Here is a 19,731-nt window from a genome sequence, read left to right as displayed (position 1 = left end):
GGGGGGGCTTGCCTGGTTGCTCTGGCAAGAGAGAGTGGTCGTCAACTCCGTAGTCGTACTGGGTAGCAGCGGCGTCGGTCCCGGTGTCTAGCGAGAGAAGAGGGGGGAGAAACAATAAATATTTAAGCAAACAGATGCATAGCGATGCATGACATGACAAGTATCGGTGCTAGGGGTGCCCTATCGCGGTATGAGGTGATACCGGTGAAGGGGGGAAACATTCGGGAAAGTATCCCCGGTGTTTCGCGTTTTCGGACAGATGAAACAGAGGGGGAAAGTTGCGTGTTCGCTATGCTAGGGATGCGTGGCGGATAAACGGGCTGCGTATTCAAATTTGTCTCGTCGTTCTGAGCAACTTTCATGTACAAAGTTTTTCCATCCGAGCTACGGTTTATTTTATATTAATTTTAAAAGATTTAAATCATTTTTAGATTTATTTATTTAATTTAATCAACATTATCCAGAATAGTGTCTGCTGACGTCATCATGACGTCAGCACGACGTCAGTAGTTGACTTGGTCAACCTGACAGGTGGGTCCCGTTCGTCATACTCTGTTTTAATTAATTAACAGTTAATTAGGTTAATTAGTGATTAGGTTAATCTAATTATAATTAATTAACTTAATTAATTCCTTAATTAATTAATTTTTTAATTAATTATTTTTATTATTATTATATTTTTTTAAATCTTTTCTTCTTTTTTCTAATTAAAACGTTCTGGGGCGGTGGGGCCCCTTGTCAAAGGCCCATAGGCCTATCGGGTCGGGCGTGCAGGCGACGGGCGCCACCCGAATGGGCACACGCCCATGGGCGGGCAGATCCGGCGCAGCGCCGGAGCAGGGGGAGGCCGGTGGCCACGGCCTCGGCTAGGGAAGGCGCGGTCCTGGCGTGGGGAGCGGCACAGCAGCGGTAACCGGGCGGCCTGCGGCAGCAGGAGAGGCCATGGCGAGCAGCACCAGCAGTGCGGCTCGGAGGGGGGGATGGGAGTAAGGCGACGCGCGGGCGGCGCAACGCGAGCGAGCAGCGCCGCGGCAGAGCGAGGCGGGGCTCGGGCGCGCATGCGCGGGGCACGTCGGGCGCGGCGAGGCCAAGAGGGCGTGGGCCGGCGCGGGGACACGCGCGAGCAGTGCGGCGGGCGAGCAGGGAGGCGCGGGCGCGCACCTGGGCGCAGGGGGACGTCGGCGCGAGGCAGACGGCGGGGGGGGGGGGGGCAGCGGGGAGCGCGGTCGCGGCGAGCACGCATCGGGCGCGACCAAGTGCGGGACAGAGAGGAGGGGAGGCTTGCCGGAGCGCGGGTGAGCAGGGAGGAGGAGGAGAGGTGCTCACGGGGATGGGCGCGTAGGGTCTAGGCAGGGGGGATTGAGGAGGAGGGCAGAGACGACGGCGTCGAGGAGGCAGTCCGGCGACGCGGTCCGGGGCGGCGTGGGTTCCAGGCGGCAACGGGCGACGGCGTCGGGCGCCGAGCGAGGGAGAAGGGGATCGGGCTCCTCCCGATACAGATCCAGCGCGAGGGGGTGGGGGAGAGCGAGTGGGGAGTGGGGGTGGTGGCCGTTAGGGTTTCCTCCTGGTGGGGGTTATGGAGGGGAGGTAGCGGGCCGGCCGGCTAGGCCTGGGGTTGGCCCAGTTGGGCCACGGCCCAGGGAGGGAGGGGGGCTTTCTCTTTCTTTTCTTTTTCTTTTGTTTTCCCCTTTTGTATTTTCTTTTATTATTTCTTTCCTGTTTAATTCATCTAAAAGTATTTAGGCATTTTATAAAAAGGTGTTTACTTCACCATAATTACCGATGCAATATTAGACATAGCCCGAACATTTTATTTTAATATTTGAAAACTTTTGACGTTTGACTTATTTAGGATTTAAATTTGAAACGGTTTTGAATTAACCCGAGATTAATTACAGTGACAGAGGTGACGTGTCACCATAAACGTGAGATCACTATAGCATGATTATCCGGGCGTTACACCTGGATATAACATATATATAGAGGGGGAGATCCACGAGAAAAGAGTGGAGGTATCATCGGCTTGAGGTGTCCATAGAATCGAAGAGAGGGATGATGTGTGTGTTGGGGAACGTAGCAGAAATTCAAAATTTTCCTACGTATCACCAAGATCTATCTATGGAGATACTAGCAACGAGGGGAAGGAGAGTGCATCTACATACCCTTGTAGATCGCTAAGCGGAAGCGTTCAAGTGAACGGGGTTGATGGAGTCGTACTCGTCGTGATTCAAATCACCGATGATCAAGTGCCGAACGGACGGCACCTCCGCGTTGAACACACGTACAGCCCGGTGACGTCTCCCATGCCTTGATCCAGCAAGGAGAGAGGGAGAGGTTGAGGAAGATCCAGCAGCACGACGGCGTGGTGGTTGATGCAGGGCGTCACAGTAGCAGGGCTTCGCCTATACTACGAGAGAAAGACGTAACGGGGAGAGAGGGAGGCGCCAGGGGCTGGTATGTTTGCTCCTCCTTTTCCCCACTATATATAGGGCCAAGGGAGAGGGGGAGGCGCAGCCCTTGCCCCTTCCTCCAAGGAAGGGTGCGGCCAAGGGGGGGGGGGAGGAGTCCATCCTTCCCAAGGCACCTCGGAGGTGCCTTCCCCCTTTAGGACTCTCCCCTTTTTCTCTTCTCTTGGCGCATGGGCCTCTTGGGGCTGGTGCCCTTGGCCCATATAGGCCAAGGCACACCCCCTACAGCCCATGTGCCCCCCAGGGCAGGTGGCCCCACCCGGTGGACCCCCGAGACCCTTCCGGTGGTCCCGGTACAATACCGGTGACCCGGAAACTTGTCCCGATGGACGAAATAGCACTTCCTATATATAATTCTTTACCTCCGGACCATTCCGGAACTCCTCGTGATGTCCGGGATCTCATCCGGGACTCCGAACAACATTCGGGTTACCGCATACTAATATCTCTACAACCATAGCGTCACCGAACCTTATGTGTGTAGACCCTACGGGTTCGGGAGACAAGCAGACATGACCGAGACGACTCTCCGGTCCATAACCAACAGCGGGATCTGGATACCCATGTTGGCTCCCACATGTTCCACGATGATCTCATCGGATGAACCACGATGTCAAGGACTTAATCAATCCCGTATACAATTCCCTTTGTCTATCGGTATGTTACTTGCCCGAGATTCGATCGTCGGTATCCAATACCTAGTTCAATCTCGTTACCGGCAAGTCTCTTTACTCGTTCCGTAACACATCATCCCGTGATTAACTCCTTGGTCACATTGCGCATATGATGATGTCCTACCGAGTGGGCCCAGAGATACCTCTCCGCTTACACGGAGTGACAAATCCCAGTCTCGATTCGTGCCAACCCAACAGACACTTTCGGAGATACCTGTAATGCACCTTTATAGTCACCCAGTTACATTGTGACGTTTGATACACCCAAAGCATTCCTACGGTATCCGGGAGTTGCACAATCTCATGGTCTAAGGAAATGATACTTGACATTAGAAAAGCTTTAGCATACGAACTACACGATCTTTGTGCTAGGCTTAGGATTGGGTCTTGTCCATCACATCATTCTCCTAATGATGTGACCCCGTCATCAACGACATTCAATGTCCATGGTTAGGAAACCGTAACCATCTATTGATCAACGAGCTAGTCAACTAGAGGCTTACTAGGGACATGGTGTTGTCTATGTATCCACACATGTATCTGAGTTTCCTATCAATACAATTATAGCATGGATAATAAACGATTATCATGAACAAGGAAATATAATAATAACCAATTTATTATTGCCTCTAGGGCATATTTCCAACAGTCTCCCACTTGCACTAGAGTCAACAATCTAGTTCACATCGCCATGTGATTAACACTCACAGGTCACATCGCCATGTGACTAACACCCAAGAGCTTACTAGAGTCAGTAGTCTAGTTCACATCACTATGTGATTAACACTCAATGAGTTTTAGGTTTGATCATGTTGCTTGTGAGAGAGGTTTTAGTCAACGGGTCTGAACCTTTCAGATCCGTGTGTGCTTTACAAATCTCTATGTCATCTCCTAGATGTAGCTACCACGCTCTATTTGGAGCTATTCCAAATAACTGTTCTACTTGGAGCTATTCTAAATTGTTGCTCCATTATATGCATCCGGTATCTCTACTCAGAGCTATCCGGATAGGTGTTAAGCTTGCATCGACGTAACCCTTTACGACGAACTCTTTTTACCACCTCCATAACCGAGAAACTTCCTTAGTCCGCTAGTTACTAAGGATAACTTTGACCGCTGTCCTATGATCCATTCTTGGATCACTCTTGTACCCCTTGACTAACTCATGGCAAGGCACACTTCAAGTGCGGTACACAGCCTAGCATACTGTAGAGCCTACGTCTTAAGCATAGGGGACGACCTTCGTCCTTTTCTCTATTCTGCCATGGTCGAGCTTTAAGTCTTAACTTCATACCTTACAACTCAGGCAAGAACTCCTTCTTTGACTGATCCATCTTGAACACCTTCAAGATCATGTCAAGGTATGTGCTCATTTGAAAGTACCATTATGCGTTTTGATCTATCCTTATAGATCTTGATGCTCAATGTTCAAGTAGCTTAATCCAGGCTTCTCCATTGAAAACACTTTCCAAATAACCCTATATGCTTTCCAGAAATTCTACGTCATTTCCGATCAACAACATATATTCATCAGAAATTCTATAGTGCTCCCACTCACTTCTTTGGAAATACAAGTTTCTCATAAACTTTGTATAAACCCAAAATCTTTGATCATCTCATCAAAGCATACATTCCAACTCCGAGATGCTTACTCCAGTCCCAAACTTTTAAGAAATGACAGCTTAGGTTTCTCTAAACCATAGTTCATACGGTGTCATCTCATCGGAATTACGTGGTGCCCTATTTAAAGTGAATGTGGTTGTCTCTAATGCCTAACCCATAAACTATTGTGGTAATTTGATAAGAGACATCATGGTATGCATCATATCCAATAGGGTGCAGTTATGATGTTCGGACACACCATCACACTATGGTGTTCCAGGCTGTATCAGGTGTGAAACAATTTCCACAATGTCTTAATTCTGTGCCAAACTCGTAATTCAGATATTCATCTCTATGATCATATCATAGATATTTTATCCTCTTGTCACGACGATCTTTCAACTTCACCCTGAAATTACTTGAACCTTTCAATAATTCAGACTCGTGATTCATCAAGTAAATATACTCAACATCTACTCAAATCATCTGTGAAGTAAGAACATAACGATATCCACTACATGCCTCAGCACTCATTGGACTGCACACATCAAAATGTATTACTTCCAACAAGTTGCTTTCTAGTTCCATTTTACTGAAACCGAGGCTTTCAGTCATCTTGCCCATGTGGTATGATTTGCATGTCTCAAGTGAGTCCGAACGGTCCATTTGCATGGAGTTTCTTCATGCATATACACCAACAGACATGGTTCGCATGTCTCAAACTTTTCAAAAATGAGTGAGTCCAAAGATCCATCTACATGGAGCTTCTTCATGCGTTTTATACCGATATGACTTACGTGGCAGTGCCACAAGTAGGTGGTACTATCATTACTATCTTTTGGCATGAACATGTGTATCACTACGATCGAGATTCAATAAACCATTCATTTTAGGTGTAAGACCATTGAAGGTATTATTCAAATAAACAGAGTAACCATTATTCTCCTTAAATGAATAACCGTATTGCGATAGACATAATCCAATCATGTCTATGCTCAACGCAAACACCAATCTCGATGGTAGAGGGAGCGTGCGATGCTTGATCATATCAACATTGAGAACACTTCCAACACATATCGTAAGCTCACCTTTAGCTAGTCTCCGTTTATTCCGTAGCTTTTATTTCGAGTTACTAACACTTAGCAACCGAACCGGTATCTAATACCCTGGTGCTACTAGGACTACTAGTAAAGTACACATTAACATAATGTATATCCAATATACTTCTATCGACCTTGCCAGCCTTCTAATCTACCAGGTATTTAGGGTAATTCTGCTCCAGTGGCTGTTCCCTTTATTACAGAAGCACTTAGTCTCGGGTTTGGGTTCAACCTTGGGTTTCTTCACTAGAGCAACAGCTGAATTGCCGTTTTATGAAGTATCCCTTCGTGCCCTTACCCTTCTTGAAACTAGTGGTTTCACCAACCATCAACGATTGATGCTCCTTCTTGATTTCTACTTTTGTGGTGTCAAACATCACGAACATCTCAAAGATCATCATACATGTCCCCGATATATTATAGTTCATCACGAAGCTCTAGCAGCTTGGTGGTAATGACTTCGAAGAAACATCACTATCTTATCTGGAAGATCAACTCCCACTTGATTCAAATGATTGTTGTACTCAGACAATCTGAGCACAAGTTCAACAATTGAGCTTTTCTCCTTAGTTTGCAGGTTAGGAAAACCGTCGGAGGTCTTATACCTCTTGACGTGGGCACGAGCCTGAAATCCCAATTTCAGCCCTCGAAACATCTCATATGTTTCACGACGTTTCAAAAAATATCTTTGGTGCCTCAATTCTAAACCATTTAGCATTACGCACTGAACTATCATGTAGTCATCAAAACGTGTATGTCAGATGTTCGCAACATCCACAGACAACGTTCGAGGTTCAGCACATTGAGCGGTGCATTAAGGACATAAGCCTTCTAAGAAGCAATGAGGACAATCCTCAGTTTACGGACCTAGTCCGCATCATTGCTACTATCAACTTTCAACTAAATTTTTTCTCTAGGAACATATCTAAACAGTAGAACTAAAGCGTGAGCTACGACATAATTTGCAAAATCCTTTTGACTATGTTCAGGATAATTAAGTTCATCTGATGAACTCCCACTTAGATAGACATCCCTCTAGTCATCTAAGTGATTACATGATCCGAGTCAACTAGGCCGTGTCCGATCTGTGCGTGAGACGGACTAGTCAACGTCGGTGAACATCATCATGTTGATCGTATCTTCTATACGACTCATGCTCGACCTTTCGGTCTTCTGTGTTCCTAGGCCATGTCTGTACATGCTAGGCTCGTCATGTTAACCGTAAGTGTTTTTGCATGTGTAAAAAACTGTCTTACACCCGTTGTATGTGAACGTAAGGATCCATCACACCCGATTAACACGTGGTGCTTAGAAACGACGAACTATAGCAACGGTGCACAGTTAGGGGAGAACACTTCTTGAAATTTTAATGAGGGATCATCTTATTTACTACCGTCGTTCTAAGCAAATAAGATGTATAAACATGATAAACATCATATGCAATCAAATAATAGTGACATGATATGGCCAATATCATATAGCTCCTTTGATCTCCATCTTGGGCTCCATGATCATCTTGTCACGTCATCGACAAGCAAGTCGTGATGCCTATTACAAGAACATGATCAATCTCATACATCACATATATCATTCATCACATCCTTTTGGCCATATCACATCACATAGCATACCCTGCAAAAACAAGTTAGACGTCCTTTAATTGTTGTTTGCATGTTTTACGTGGCTGCTATGGGTTTCTAGCAAGAACGTTTCTTACCTACGCAAAGACCACAACGTGATATGCCAATTGCTATTTACCCTTCATAAGGACCCTTTTCATCGAATCCGATCCGACTAAAGTAGGAGAGAAAGACACCCGCTAGCCACCTTATGCAACTAGTGCATGTCAGTCGGTGGAACCTGTCTCACGTAAGAGTACGTGTAAGGTCGGTCCGGGCCGCTTCATCCCACGATGTCGCCGAATCAAGATAAGACTAGTAACGGCAAGCATATTGAACAAAATCAACGCCCACAACTACTTTGTGTTCTACTCGTGCATAGAAACTACGCATAGACCTAGCTCTAAACCACTGTTGGGGAACGTAGCAGAAATTCAAAATTTTCCTACGTATCACCAAGATCTATCTATGGAGAGACTAGCAACGAGGGGAAGGAGAGTGCATCTACATACCCTTGTAGATCGCTAAGCGGAAGCATTCAAGTGAACGGGGTTGATGGAGTCGTACTCGTCGTGATTCAAATCACCGATGATCAAGTGCCGAACGGACGGCACCTCCGCGTTCAACACACGTACAGCCCGGTGACGTCTCCCACGCCTTGATCCAGCAAGGAGAGAGGGAGAGGTTGAGGAAGATCCAGCAGCACGACGGCGTGGTGGTTGATGCAGGGCGTCACAGTAGCAGGGCTTCGCCTATACTACGAGAGAAAGACGTAACGGGGAGAGAGGGAGGCGCCAGGGGCTGGTATGTTTGCTCCTCCTTTTCCCCACTATATATAGGGCCAAGGAAGAGGGGGAGGCGCAGCCCTTGCCCCTTCCTCCAAGGAAGGGTGCGGCCAAGGGGGGGAGGAGTCCATCCTTCCCAAGGCACCTCGGAGGTGCCTTCCCCCTTTAGGACTCTCCCCTTTTTCTCTTCTCTTGGTGCATGGGCCTGTTGGGGCTGGTGCCCTTGGCCCATATAGGCCAAGGCACACCCCCTACAGCCCATGTGCCCCCCCGGGGCAGGTGGCCCCACCCGGTGGACCCCCGGGACCCTTCCGGTGGTCCCGGTACAATACTGGTGACCCCGAAACTTGTCCCGATGGCCGAAATAGCACTTCCTATATATAATTCTTTACCTCCGGACCATTCCGGAACTCCTCGTGATGTCCGGGATCTCATCCGGGACTCCGAACAACACTCGGGTTACCGCATACTAATATCTCTACAACCCTAGCGTCACCGAACCTTAAGTGTGTAGACCCTACGGGTTCGGGAGACAAGCAGACATGACCGAGACGACTCTCCGGTCAATAACCAACAGCGGGATCTAGATACCCATGTTGGCTCCCTCATGTTCCACGATGATCTCATCGGATGAACCACGATGTCAAGGACTTAATCAATCCCGTATACAATTCCCTTTGTCTATCGGTATGTTACTTGCCCGAGATTCGATCGTCGGTATCCAATACCTAGTTCAATCTTGTTACCGGCAAGTCTCTTTACTCGTTCCGTAACACATCATCCCGTGATCAACTCCTTGGTCACATTGCGCATATGATGATGTCCTACCGAGTGGGCCCAGAGATACCTCTCCGCTTACACGGAGTGACAAATCCCAGTCTCGATTCGTGCCAACCCAACAGACACTTTCGGAGATACCTGTAATGCACCTTTATAGTCACCCAGTTACGTTGTGACGTTTGATACACCCAAAGCATTCCTACGGTATCCGGGAGTTGCACAATCTCATGGTCTAAGGAAATGATACTTGACATTAGAAAAGCTTTAGCATACGAACTACACGATCTTTGTGCTAGGCTTAGGATTGGGTCTTGTCCATCACATCATTCTCCTAATGATGTGATCCTGTCATCAACGACATTCAATGTCCATGGTTAGGAAACCGTAACCATCTATTGATCAACGAGCTAGTCAACTAGAGGCTTACTAGGGACATGGTGTTGTCTATGTATCCACACATGTATCTGAGTTTCCTATCAATACAATTATAGCATGGATAATAAACGATTATCATGAACAAGGAAATATAATAATAACCAATTTATTATTGCCTCTAGGGCATATTTCCAACAGTGTGTGTGTGTGCGCGCGCGATCGATAAAGAGTGCCATCGAATTTGTGTTTACCCACGTCAAAGATATAGAGTGGCTGGCCTACTGGAACGTGAGATGGGACATGTGCAGTTTGTCTCTGTGGCATGGATACCTACCTGCAGCGCTCCACTATCGGTGTGTGCTGGGGGAAGAGGGAGGCCCAATTAACTATAGAGGTACAATGGCAGGTATATGTGTGGAGGAGGAGAGATGCCTACCTCATGTATTAAGGAGATCGATTTGCCTCATGTATTAAGGGAGATCGATCGGCATCCATGCATATGTGCAGGAGATGAATAAGGTTGGGAGAGAGACAGAGCTAGAGTGTTGGAGGGGGTGGTAGTGGAGTTTCTTCTAACAAATGGTGGGATAGGCTTGCTAGACAAACGGAAGGCACGCCCGCAATATCAATAAGAGAGGATATGGCTGCTTGTTGTCTGTGCACGTGCGTGTGAGAGACGGGGATGATGTGGCTATGGTAAGCAGACGTAACTACATAGGAAGATCAATCGCCCTTTGTAAGAGAAAGGAGAGACATAACTTGTGAGGTACGTCGATCGATGGGGGGTAGTTAAAGTCGATCTAGGTATATGTTGGGAGATCGATCGGTATACATGCATGTGTGTTGTTAGAAGCAAATGAGGCACGAGGAGAAGGATAGAGAGGGAGGGATGCATGTAGGAGGTGGTACAAGAGGCATACTATATCGAGGGGGAGGAGTGTGCGAGTACGAGAACGATGAAAAGAGTTGTGGGAGTGAGGCATGGACGGTGACAAGAGAAGAGGGGAAGCTTGTGTTTGTGCTAGGCACACCTGGCTAGAGAGGCATATCGATCGATGTGTGCCGGAAAGAAGGAGATGAGGGGCCTACACACACCGTGGGTGAACGACCTAAAGTGAAAAGACGAATTTGCGTGATGGAGCTAGAGAATGCTGAGGAAGGGTGAGAGGGATGCGGGCATGTGTATGCACAAGAGAAAGTTAGCGCTAGCTACAAAGATAAGAGGGTTGTGTGGGTGTAAAAGACGAATAGAGATCATATATACTTCATTATAAAAAGCGAATTCGGATATTTGAAGAATTTATCATAGTGTTTCGAACCGACAGATGTGTGAATATATATAACGGTGATACACATGGTGTGGTTATGAACATGGTTACTACATTTAATATATTTTATCTCTACTCTTATAAAAACGGAGTTGTTGATGATGGTGTACCTGCCTTCCTGCATTATAGGCCGTCTGATTTATATCTGGCGGATAGCAAGGAAACTATGATGGTTGAAGTTGGCAACAATCATGATTGTAGATTCTTATTGAAATAGAGAAACGAATTCAAATTTAGTTCGAATTGCAGCGGTAGTATAGACATTTGGAATGCACTAAAATGTTGGTATGAGTAGGTTACATGCATTATACAGCAAGCGAAAAAATTTAATCGGACATAACATGGATTCATACTCCCTCCTTCCATCTATATAGGGCGTAATGATATTTTTAAGACCGCATTTGACTATTGACAAGATTAATAATACATGACATGCACAATGTGAAAATTATATCACTGAAAGAACCTTTCACAGACGAATTTAACGGTGTGCTTTGTGTAAGTTGCATGTCATATATCATTGCTCTAATATTTGGTCAAAGTTAGCATCAAAAAACGCATTAGGTCCTATATAGATGGAAGGAGGGAGTAGCTTTGAATAGCATTTGTATAGTAAAACGGGGCAAGACTCTCTCTTTGTGTGGTTTGAATAGTTTTATTTTTTCGTTTTCTTTTTGGTTGAGGGAAGTGCGAATTGATTTGGTGCGTACAAGTAAAATATTATGACACGTTAGGCTTGTCCCTAAAATTCAACCCGCGTCTTGTTATATCCCGAAAATTCAGATATCGTGCTCCCAAAACTGGCGCCTTCACAACCCGCGCCTTGCTATCCCGAAATTACAACGCGCGCGAAAACTCCCTCCAGCTGCCAAATCCCGACATGCGAAATCCCCCTTCTAACCCTGAGCCGAAAGCGCCGCTAGTTCAAAACGGTGGGAGGTACTTTTGTAACACACCCTACATTTTGGACAAGCGCGTTCCTAAGTCATGCTTCACCCTCCTCCCATCACCCCCTTTTCGCCATTCGAAATCCCAGGCCGCCATAACCTCTCCGCTCCAGCCGCGAAACCCCACCCTCCTCCGTCCGCCACATCACTGCTGCCCAGCCGAAGCCTCTTCCCCGACGACGTCGTCCACCGCAACAGCTCGACATCCCTCGTCCACCTCCCCAGATGAGGATCCGTCGTCCATCTCGCCGTCCCGCCGGTTCAGCCGCCCCGTCCTCCACCTCCAAGGAGCTGCTCCGACGATCACCTCGTCTATCGCGGCTGCTCCATCCCCACAGCGCTGCCTTAACCTGCTCCACCAGAACCGCAGCATCCTCACCGACTCCTCGGACGAAGCCGAGGCCTACTCGGCGCCACCAAAGAGGTTGTACACTCATCGCATCGCACCTTCTCCTTAACTCGACCTCCCGGTGCCGACGGTGCTCCATCCCGCACCCCCATGGAGCGGCTACCTTGAAGTCGACGCCACGGGCGACATCTCCACGGCGGCTCTCCCCCAGTGCGAGGCCCCTTCGGCGGCGGCGTCCATACCAGCCGGATCTGCTGCTGCTCCGACTCTCGCTTGATCGCTCGCTCGCCCAGCTGCTGCTGCTGCTCTCCCCCTCGCTCGTGTTGCTCCTCTGCTCCAATTAAGCCACACTTCAGTCGACTGAATCGACTTTTGGGTCAGTCGATTTTCAGGGGTTGGGGGGGCTCGCTGGAGTTAAGAAAGAACCACCCGCAGCGGGGACGGGGGCTCGCCGGAGAGGTACCCCACTATCTATCTTAGGGTTCAGGGTGGGGGGGCTTGAGGGCTGGCCGGGGCGGCAGTGGCGAGTTGTTTTGGGGCGGCGAGGCGGCGCTGGGGCTGGCGGTTCGGCCGGTGGTGGCTGGCGGCTCAGGGGGGTGCAGGTTGAAGATGAACCGCAGGCCCTCCCTAAACTACATGTCAAGTGCCTCTCTGCTACCATTGCGTTCAGTTTCGACAGTAGCATTCAGATTCCACAGTAAATTTCGGTTTCGACAGTTAAGTTCAGAGTCAACAGTTTTTACCTCATCTATTGTAGTCAGGTGGTTTTTTGTGATGTTAATTTTACATCCATTTTACATCATCTATTGGAGATGCTATTAGAATCCCATTTGAGATTGACGATGTCTGTCTTGTGCTGCTTCAGCCTTGATGTCTTACGGCTCACCGGAGCTGCTCCAACGACAAAACGATCCATCACAACAGAGCAGTGCCCTGGACGCCGTCTACAGATTCCTTAGATTTTCCTCCACACCTCCGATAGCCACCTCTGCCTCAACTGCTTCAGCGACCAACCCAATGATGCTGAGGTCGACACGGCTACGGCAAAGAGGTTGTACACTTGTTGCATCACTTATTACTATACATTCACGTCGATCCATTAGGACTATTTTGGTTCAATGGAAAAACATGGATCCAGTGGTTGTTACCATCACTCTAAATTTCCGCATGCTCTCCTTACATAATCTCACCATATTTTTTCGTATGCATGTCAGATATTGTACACAGTCATGCTGAACATGTAGAGAAAAAGAGAAGAGTTTGGCGCGGCAATACAATGTCATGCAGACATCGCTCCATGGTGGGTTCAATGGCAAACCCTCCCCACCCCTCTCCAGATTGTAATCCAGATGAAGATATCTGTTCTGAGGCAGATTCGGACGCCGCTAACCACTCCTATTTACCCCCCAAGGTGTTTGCTCTACCTTGGCATGATGATGTTAGTCATATCATGGATATGTTTCCTTGCAGTGCCTACTTTTGACATCATATATGTCATCTGCTTTGTTTAGACATGTTCTGTAATGCCACCTGTTTAGTTTCTATATCATATATGGGAATTATGCAGTCTCATGTCTTTTAGCCAGCCATAATATATGTGAAATGTGCAATGCCATCCTGTTTAACTAGGCATCATATATTTGAATGATATCTTGCCCATCCTTTTCTTCATTACATTTCCATTTGTCGACAATGTTTGTACATTAAACTACTCTTCCTGTGAATCAGCCATTTGCGTGGGAGATGGAAAAATTTGGAGTGAAAACAAGGCCTTCAGAGCAGACAGTGCTACCTGTCGAAGCAGATCTCTTGTTGCGTCCCAATAGCTCCTCAGAGATGGATTCAGAGACAGATGACCAGTCCTATTCCCCCACTGAGGTGTATTCTCTAACTTGGCACGGTTATACTGCTCATATCATGCATACGGTGTCTTGCATTGCATAGTTTAGATATCATATACACAATATTCAACACCATGTTCTTAGTTCAGACATCATATCGAATGCCCTCTGTTTAGCATATAAATCACACATGTGAATTAAATGATGCGATCCTGATTACTTAGATAACATGTACGTGAATTATGTCATGCGATCATGTTTAGTTATTCATCATATCTTTGAATTATGTTATGCTATGCTATCCAGTTTAGATAGACATCATATATGTAAAATTATGTCATGCTATCCGTTTTAGTTAAACAACTAGCACAAATGCCCGTGCGTTGCGACGGAAGCAAATTTTGAATTATAAAATGCGGCTCATTTTACAAATCTGCTCGGCGTGCCACGTCTTATATCCAACTCCAACAAATTTTGTATGAATAGTTCACTGCATATTTTGTCCTATTCCTCTTTCCTCGAGTAGAGGGTATTACTCGCATTTGTAGTGATATAGTATAAAAATAATGTTATTGCCATCATGTCCACCAGAGTTTAAGTAAAAGAACAAAAAGAAAAATAGCTAGAATGAAGAATGGAGGGAAAAACTTGTGGAACTCACAAATTTTTGTTAATTCCCTCACTTCAGAACTGTTCAATTAAGTTTTAAAAAAGGTGTTGTTCTATTAACACGCTCGATTTTCTGTTTAGAATAAGATTAGTAAGAGAAATTTGAATAAAATAACATAGCACAATGATTAATTTTCCGCAATCCGGTTAAAGTAGGAATCATTTTTTTGCGCGATGAGCCATGAAATCAACTCTGCCACAATCCCGCTTTAGTTTGGAGTTTTTTTTTGTGGCCGTTCAATCTAGTTTTCCACATTCCTGCTTTCAATTATACCATGAAATATCCCACAATCCCAGGATGCAGCGTGCAATCAGGCCATGAAATCAACTGTCCCACACAATCCCGCTTTAATCACAGTCCTGAAATTGATCACTCAATTCCTTCCGTTTATCATAATATACTCGAGCATGATGAAGCGTGCATGTGCATCTTAGAAGCTTATCTGCTCTCACGTTAACCTTTCTTAGGCAACTTGGTGATCATACAGGAGAAATTCTGGTATATAAAGGGCTACGAATTGATCTAAACGAACGATGTGTGGCTAATCTGGCATAAAATATGGATGCTCACATGAGTTCGGTCACTCCACGCTATCTATTTTCCACGCGGCTTGCGGCCCAGCAAAGGCCTAGCACTCTATTTGGGTAGGCCAAGCGGTGCAATTTTTCAAGCCTAGCGATGCAGCTCAGCGGCAGGAATATTTCATTAGTACAAATGGCCCGCTGTAAACATCATCATACGCTAGTTCAATTGGTTGCACCCGTGGGCACTGAGCTCAGACGGACAGACAAACAACTATTAGTACCACCTCATTTATATTACGATTTTGTCTATATGAATCGTAAAAGCGTATTACGACTGGGCGGAAGCGTATTGTGACGGTGAACCCACGAAGTCAATCCGTGCTTTATTATTAGGGAAAATTATATTATATTATATTATTAGGGAAAGATTAGGGAAATATTTTTTGCAAAATACTATGCATATATAGTACGTACAAATGCGTGTGCGTTGCAATGTGCGAATTTTCTTGAACATGCTCCACATAGCATTACACAACACTTTTTATATCCTAATGGAATTTGTCAGGACCTAATTCCCGTGCGTTGCAACCTACAAAAATATTGTAAAAGCGGCCGTGGGATGGCACGTGCCATTTCTTACAAACAATTCCGATAAACATCACTAATAAGTTTATACTGTTATAGCTTTTTGAAGTATGAAGTGTGGACGTAAAGAAGATCCATGCTAACATGTTTTAAAATAATTAAAATATTTGGAAATTTTAACCTTTTTATTAGAATTGAAACATGTTTTGGAAATGAACTTTTCTTAACACATGTTTTTAAAGAGAAATTTTCAATTTTTTTGATCAATTTTAATGGTTTTTTTTAAGTTAGAACATTTTTTAGGAATTTTGAGCATTTTTAAAAAGTGTTAATATATTTAAAAGCATTAACTTCTGAAGCAAGAAGATTTGAAACACTCCTATCTTAAATAAAAACACACGCTCCGTGTCTGCAATTACAAAAAAGATTGTTGGTGTCCATACCGTGTAGTATAAAGTTGAGAAAGTCGTAGGGTTAATAGTGGTGCTTGAGCTTAGCACTATCATCAGGTGGAAGAGCAATGGCGTAATTGTTTATAGCAGGATATACAAATGATGGAATTGTTGTATACTATTCGAGAATTTAATAACTAATCCACAAGTTTTTCTTAGAATTTTCAAAAGACATGCAAAGTAATCATTTTGGATTAGAGTGTAGTGGTGTATTGAAGTGTGATTGTTTATATACAATTTTTCTCTTATATTCGAAATCAAACATGGTTTACTATGTTAGTTATTTTTTAGAAAATGTTGATTATCTGATTTGCAAGATTATATTTTGTTTCTTTTCTTTTGCACTACATTTTTTCCAGTATTTCACTCATTTTAAATTATTGTATTTGATAATGTATTTATAAGATGTGGTAGGCATGGAATGGCAGTAACAACAAACAATAGCACTTCCAAGTAATTAGAAGGACATTTTTGCAATGGAAGCGAGCACGCATAGTTCCAGTGGCTTCTCGTCGGTTCACCCATTAAAAAAGACATCAAAAATCCCCACCGAGCAGCTTCTGTGGACCTTATCCACATCGCCATTCCTTTCTGGCAGCACCGCTTCTCCTTTGTCTTCTCTCTATCCATCCAGCGGCTCTTCTCTCCTTCCTCTCTCTCTCCGTGTTGCAGCCACACACACGCCCACGGCCCGGCATTCACCTCTCTCTTCTTCCTCCGCAATGAACCAAGCACCACTCTCTGCTGGACCGTGGCGGCAGAATCGAGCACGAGTGCACGCGGTTAGCTTCTCCCTCACCGCCCCTGATCCCCTCTTCCTTTGGCGTTCATTCCGTTGACCCCATCTCTCTTGTTCAATTTCCCAGGCCGTCTCGCCCGTGACCGGTGGCTGCTTCGCGTTCGTCGACAGATTGCGATGCTGCTGCTGCTTGTATGGGCTCCCGGTGACTGGGCCAGCATGCGCTGGGGCTGGCTGGGCTCCTAGAAGCCGGCCTCCCCGCCTCCTCCAACATCGCCTGGACAGGAGCTCCTCTGTGCTTCCGAGCCGCCTCCTCGAGCAGGGCAGCCAGAGGTGCCGCCCCTCTCTTTCTCTCTATAATCTCCCCCTCTCCTTCTTCGTCTCTGTCTAATCTCTGTTTTCTCGAGGGAAGGGAGTCGCCACATGGAACACAACTGGAACGCCCCGCCTTGGAGCTCACTGCCTCCGGCAACCTCTCTGTCGGCCTCGTGCTCCTCTGTCTCGAGCACCCCCTCCTGGCCGCCGTCCATCTCTTGGTGGTGCCTGTTAGGCAGGTGTTGATGCTTATCCTCAGCTCTCTCTCTGTCAGTTGTCTCCTTCAAGCCGAGGAGGATGAGTGGGGCTCTCGCAACTGGGCCACTGCGGCCGCATCAACTGAGGGCGAGCACGCGTGTCTGGCGCATATGGCGCCTCCTCCACGCCTCCGCTCCTGCTCCTCCTCTCGCCCGGGCAGCGTCCCGCCCACGCCCTTCATGTGCTCGCCGCCGTCGTTCTGCACCCGATCGGATCGGGAGCACCGTAGCTCGATACAGCCCAAAAAGATCTTGAACCATTTTTTCTTTAACTCACCGAGGACTGCGGGTTGAATAGCCGAAATAGTAGGGGGTTTTCTGCAAACATTCTGACGTACGACCAGAAGCACTCCGTGCTTTATTAGTAGGGAAAAGATATACATGTCAACTATTTCATGCCCTCTTTTTTCCACACTATCTATTGCATCTGTCTCTCATACATTGTCTGTACATTCAACTATGTTTCCTGTTTATCAGCCATTTGAAATGGAGCGGGTGATGCCAGTATCTAGCGGACTAAAAACACGGTCTTCAAATAAAACAGTGCTACCTATTGGTGGAGATAGCACCCTGGTTGTACATGCACAAGAACCAGCGCTACCACACATAACCCAAACTCTCGCAGATTGTACCCCTACTACGATGGACAGAGAACCAGCTTCACCCAATCTAACCCCAACCCCAGCCGATAGTAACCTAGTTCCTGTTGACACAGCACCATCTCCCCCATAGAGCTCCCAAACAAGAGCAGTTAGTAAGGCAGCTCCAGTGCCCAAAGGGCCAGTACTATCACGGCGAACCCCAACTCCACCAGTTAGTACGCCTATTCCTGTGAGGAAGCACAACCAGCTAGTCGTAGTTTAGCATCTATCGCATTTGATGTTGTTAAATCATATGTGCGTATCTTCCCATCTTGGAAATATTATACTGAAGATGAAGGAAAATGCCAGTTGCAGGTGTTTGTCCAGGAGTTATGTGTAAGTAATCTTTTTCATGGCAATTACTTTGCTTCGTCCCATACATCCTACCTCCATGATGGTTATAATACAACAAATTTTCCCATTTTTCTCTATAGAGAAGGACCGATTTGAAAACTCAGGATGAGGTAACCTGTGCTAATACCTCTGCTATCTTCAAGAATACTTGGTGGCAGTATCAGAATTACCTGAAAAAAACGTACTTCACCGGCAAAGAAACTCATCAAATTCCCTTACGTTCTCCTGAGACACATTTACTGGACGATGACTGGGAACGCCTTGTGCTGTACTGGTCCCGAACCAAGAATGTGGTAAGGTCTATGAGCTCATTTTCTATTTTTAAGTATTATATTCTTGCGTCTTACTGTACTCTGTTCATGTAGAACAAGTGCCTAAATCTGAAGAACAACTATCCTAATTTAAGATTCCATTGCTACCATAGGACATAGATATATGTTTGTTTGATGCTTTTATTATGTACTAGTACTTGGCAATAGAAGACTTGGTAGTTTAATCCTGTCCACCTTACTAATGAACTGGTTCACCGAAATGAGTTTCATATACTAGTACATGCTAAACTTGTTATGTGTCTGCTTGTTTCTTCTTTTAGAATGCTGACAGAATATTGGGGAAGAGTGCCTTATTAAGCAACGGTGAAGGAAGTAATGCAGATAAGGTTCAGGATAGTGACACATCCTGTCTTGGTTTAGTGTTGGAGTTACTGGCCACTACCGCTTGCACAAGCTATTCAAACTCACTGTCTGAATCAGTTCGGTTTCTTCAGTCTCAACTACAAGCTAAAAGACATCGATCAGCTGTGCTGCGACAAGAAGCGGAAGGACTGCGGAAGTCCCGGGAGCATTCAGATGCATACTTTCTGGTGCAACAGCAAGCGTTGGAGGATTTTAGCGCCAAACAGGACAAAGCTAATCAGCTTGCTAAGCTTATTGCCAGCATGGTGGATACCCAGGATAACGTTTCTTGAGCTCTTCTTAAGTTGTTTCAGTTATGCTCTTGTTTTGCATTCGCGTTTATTTGCACTGGTGGCCAATTTTGACGGCCAGTGTATATGATATGCTACTTTGTTCCCTATATTTGCACTGGTGGTGAACTTTGGTGCCCAGTGGATATAATATGTGTAATAGTCGTGATAGCCTAGCGTTAGTTGCTTGCTTATTTATTTCCTTGTTGTTTTATTTATTTGTTTGCTTGTAGTCATTGCAGTTCTTTTTCTGCGGTTAACTAGTGTCTGCAATAACCTATTTTTTAAAACTAGGCCACAATAACCATGGGCTAATATTTATTGTAGTGACACTAGGCCTCCTACGGGCCGTAGAAACAGTG

General features: G+C 45.9%; 1 protein-coding gene across 1 annotated transcript in view; it reads right to left on the bottom strand.

Annotated features, from left to right (window-relative positions):
- The window catches only part of LOC147989883 (uncharacterized), a 134,007-nt gene that overhangs the window by 75,245 nt on the left and 39,031 nt on the right, over positions 1 to 19,731 (bottom strand). The window contains exon 2 of the mRNA XM_087536455.1: positions 8,405 to 8,421. Coding sequence (XP_087392581.1) covers positions 8,405 to 8,421 — 17 coding nt within the window. The remainder of the gene's footprint in view (positions 1 to 8,404; positions 8,422 to 19,731) is intronic.

The sequence above is a fragment of the Triticum urartu genome, chromosome 1A, assembly GCF_056163025.1.
Source record: "Triticum urartu cultivar PI428250 chromosome 1A, HENAU_Tu73, whole genome shotgun sequence".
NCBI classification, from domain to species: Eukaryota; Viridiplantae; Streptophyta; class Magnoliopsida; order Poales; family Poaceae; genus Triticum; species Triticum urartu.
Note: the sequence above shows the minus strand (reverse complement) of the source record. Positions and strands in the feature narration are given on the sequence as shown.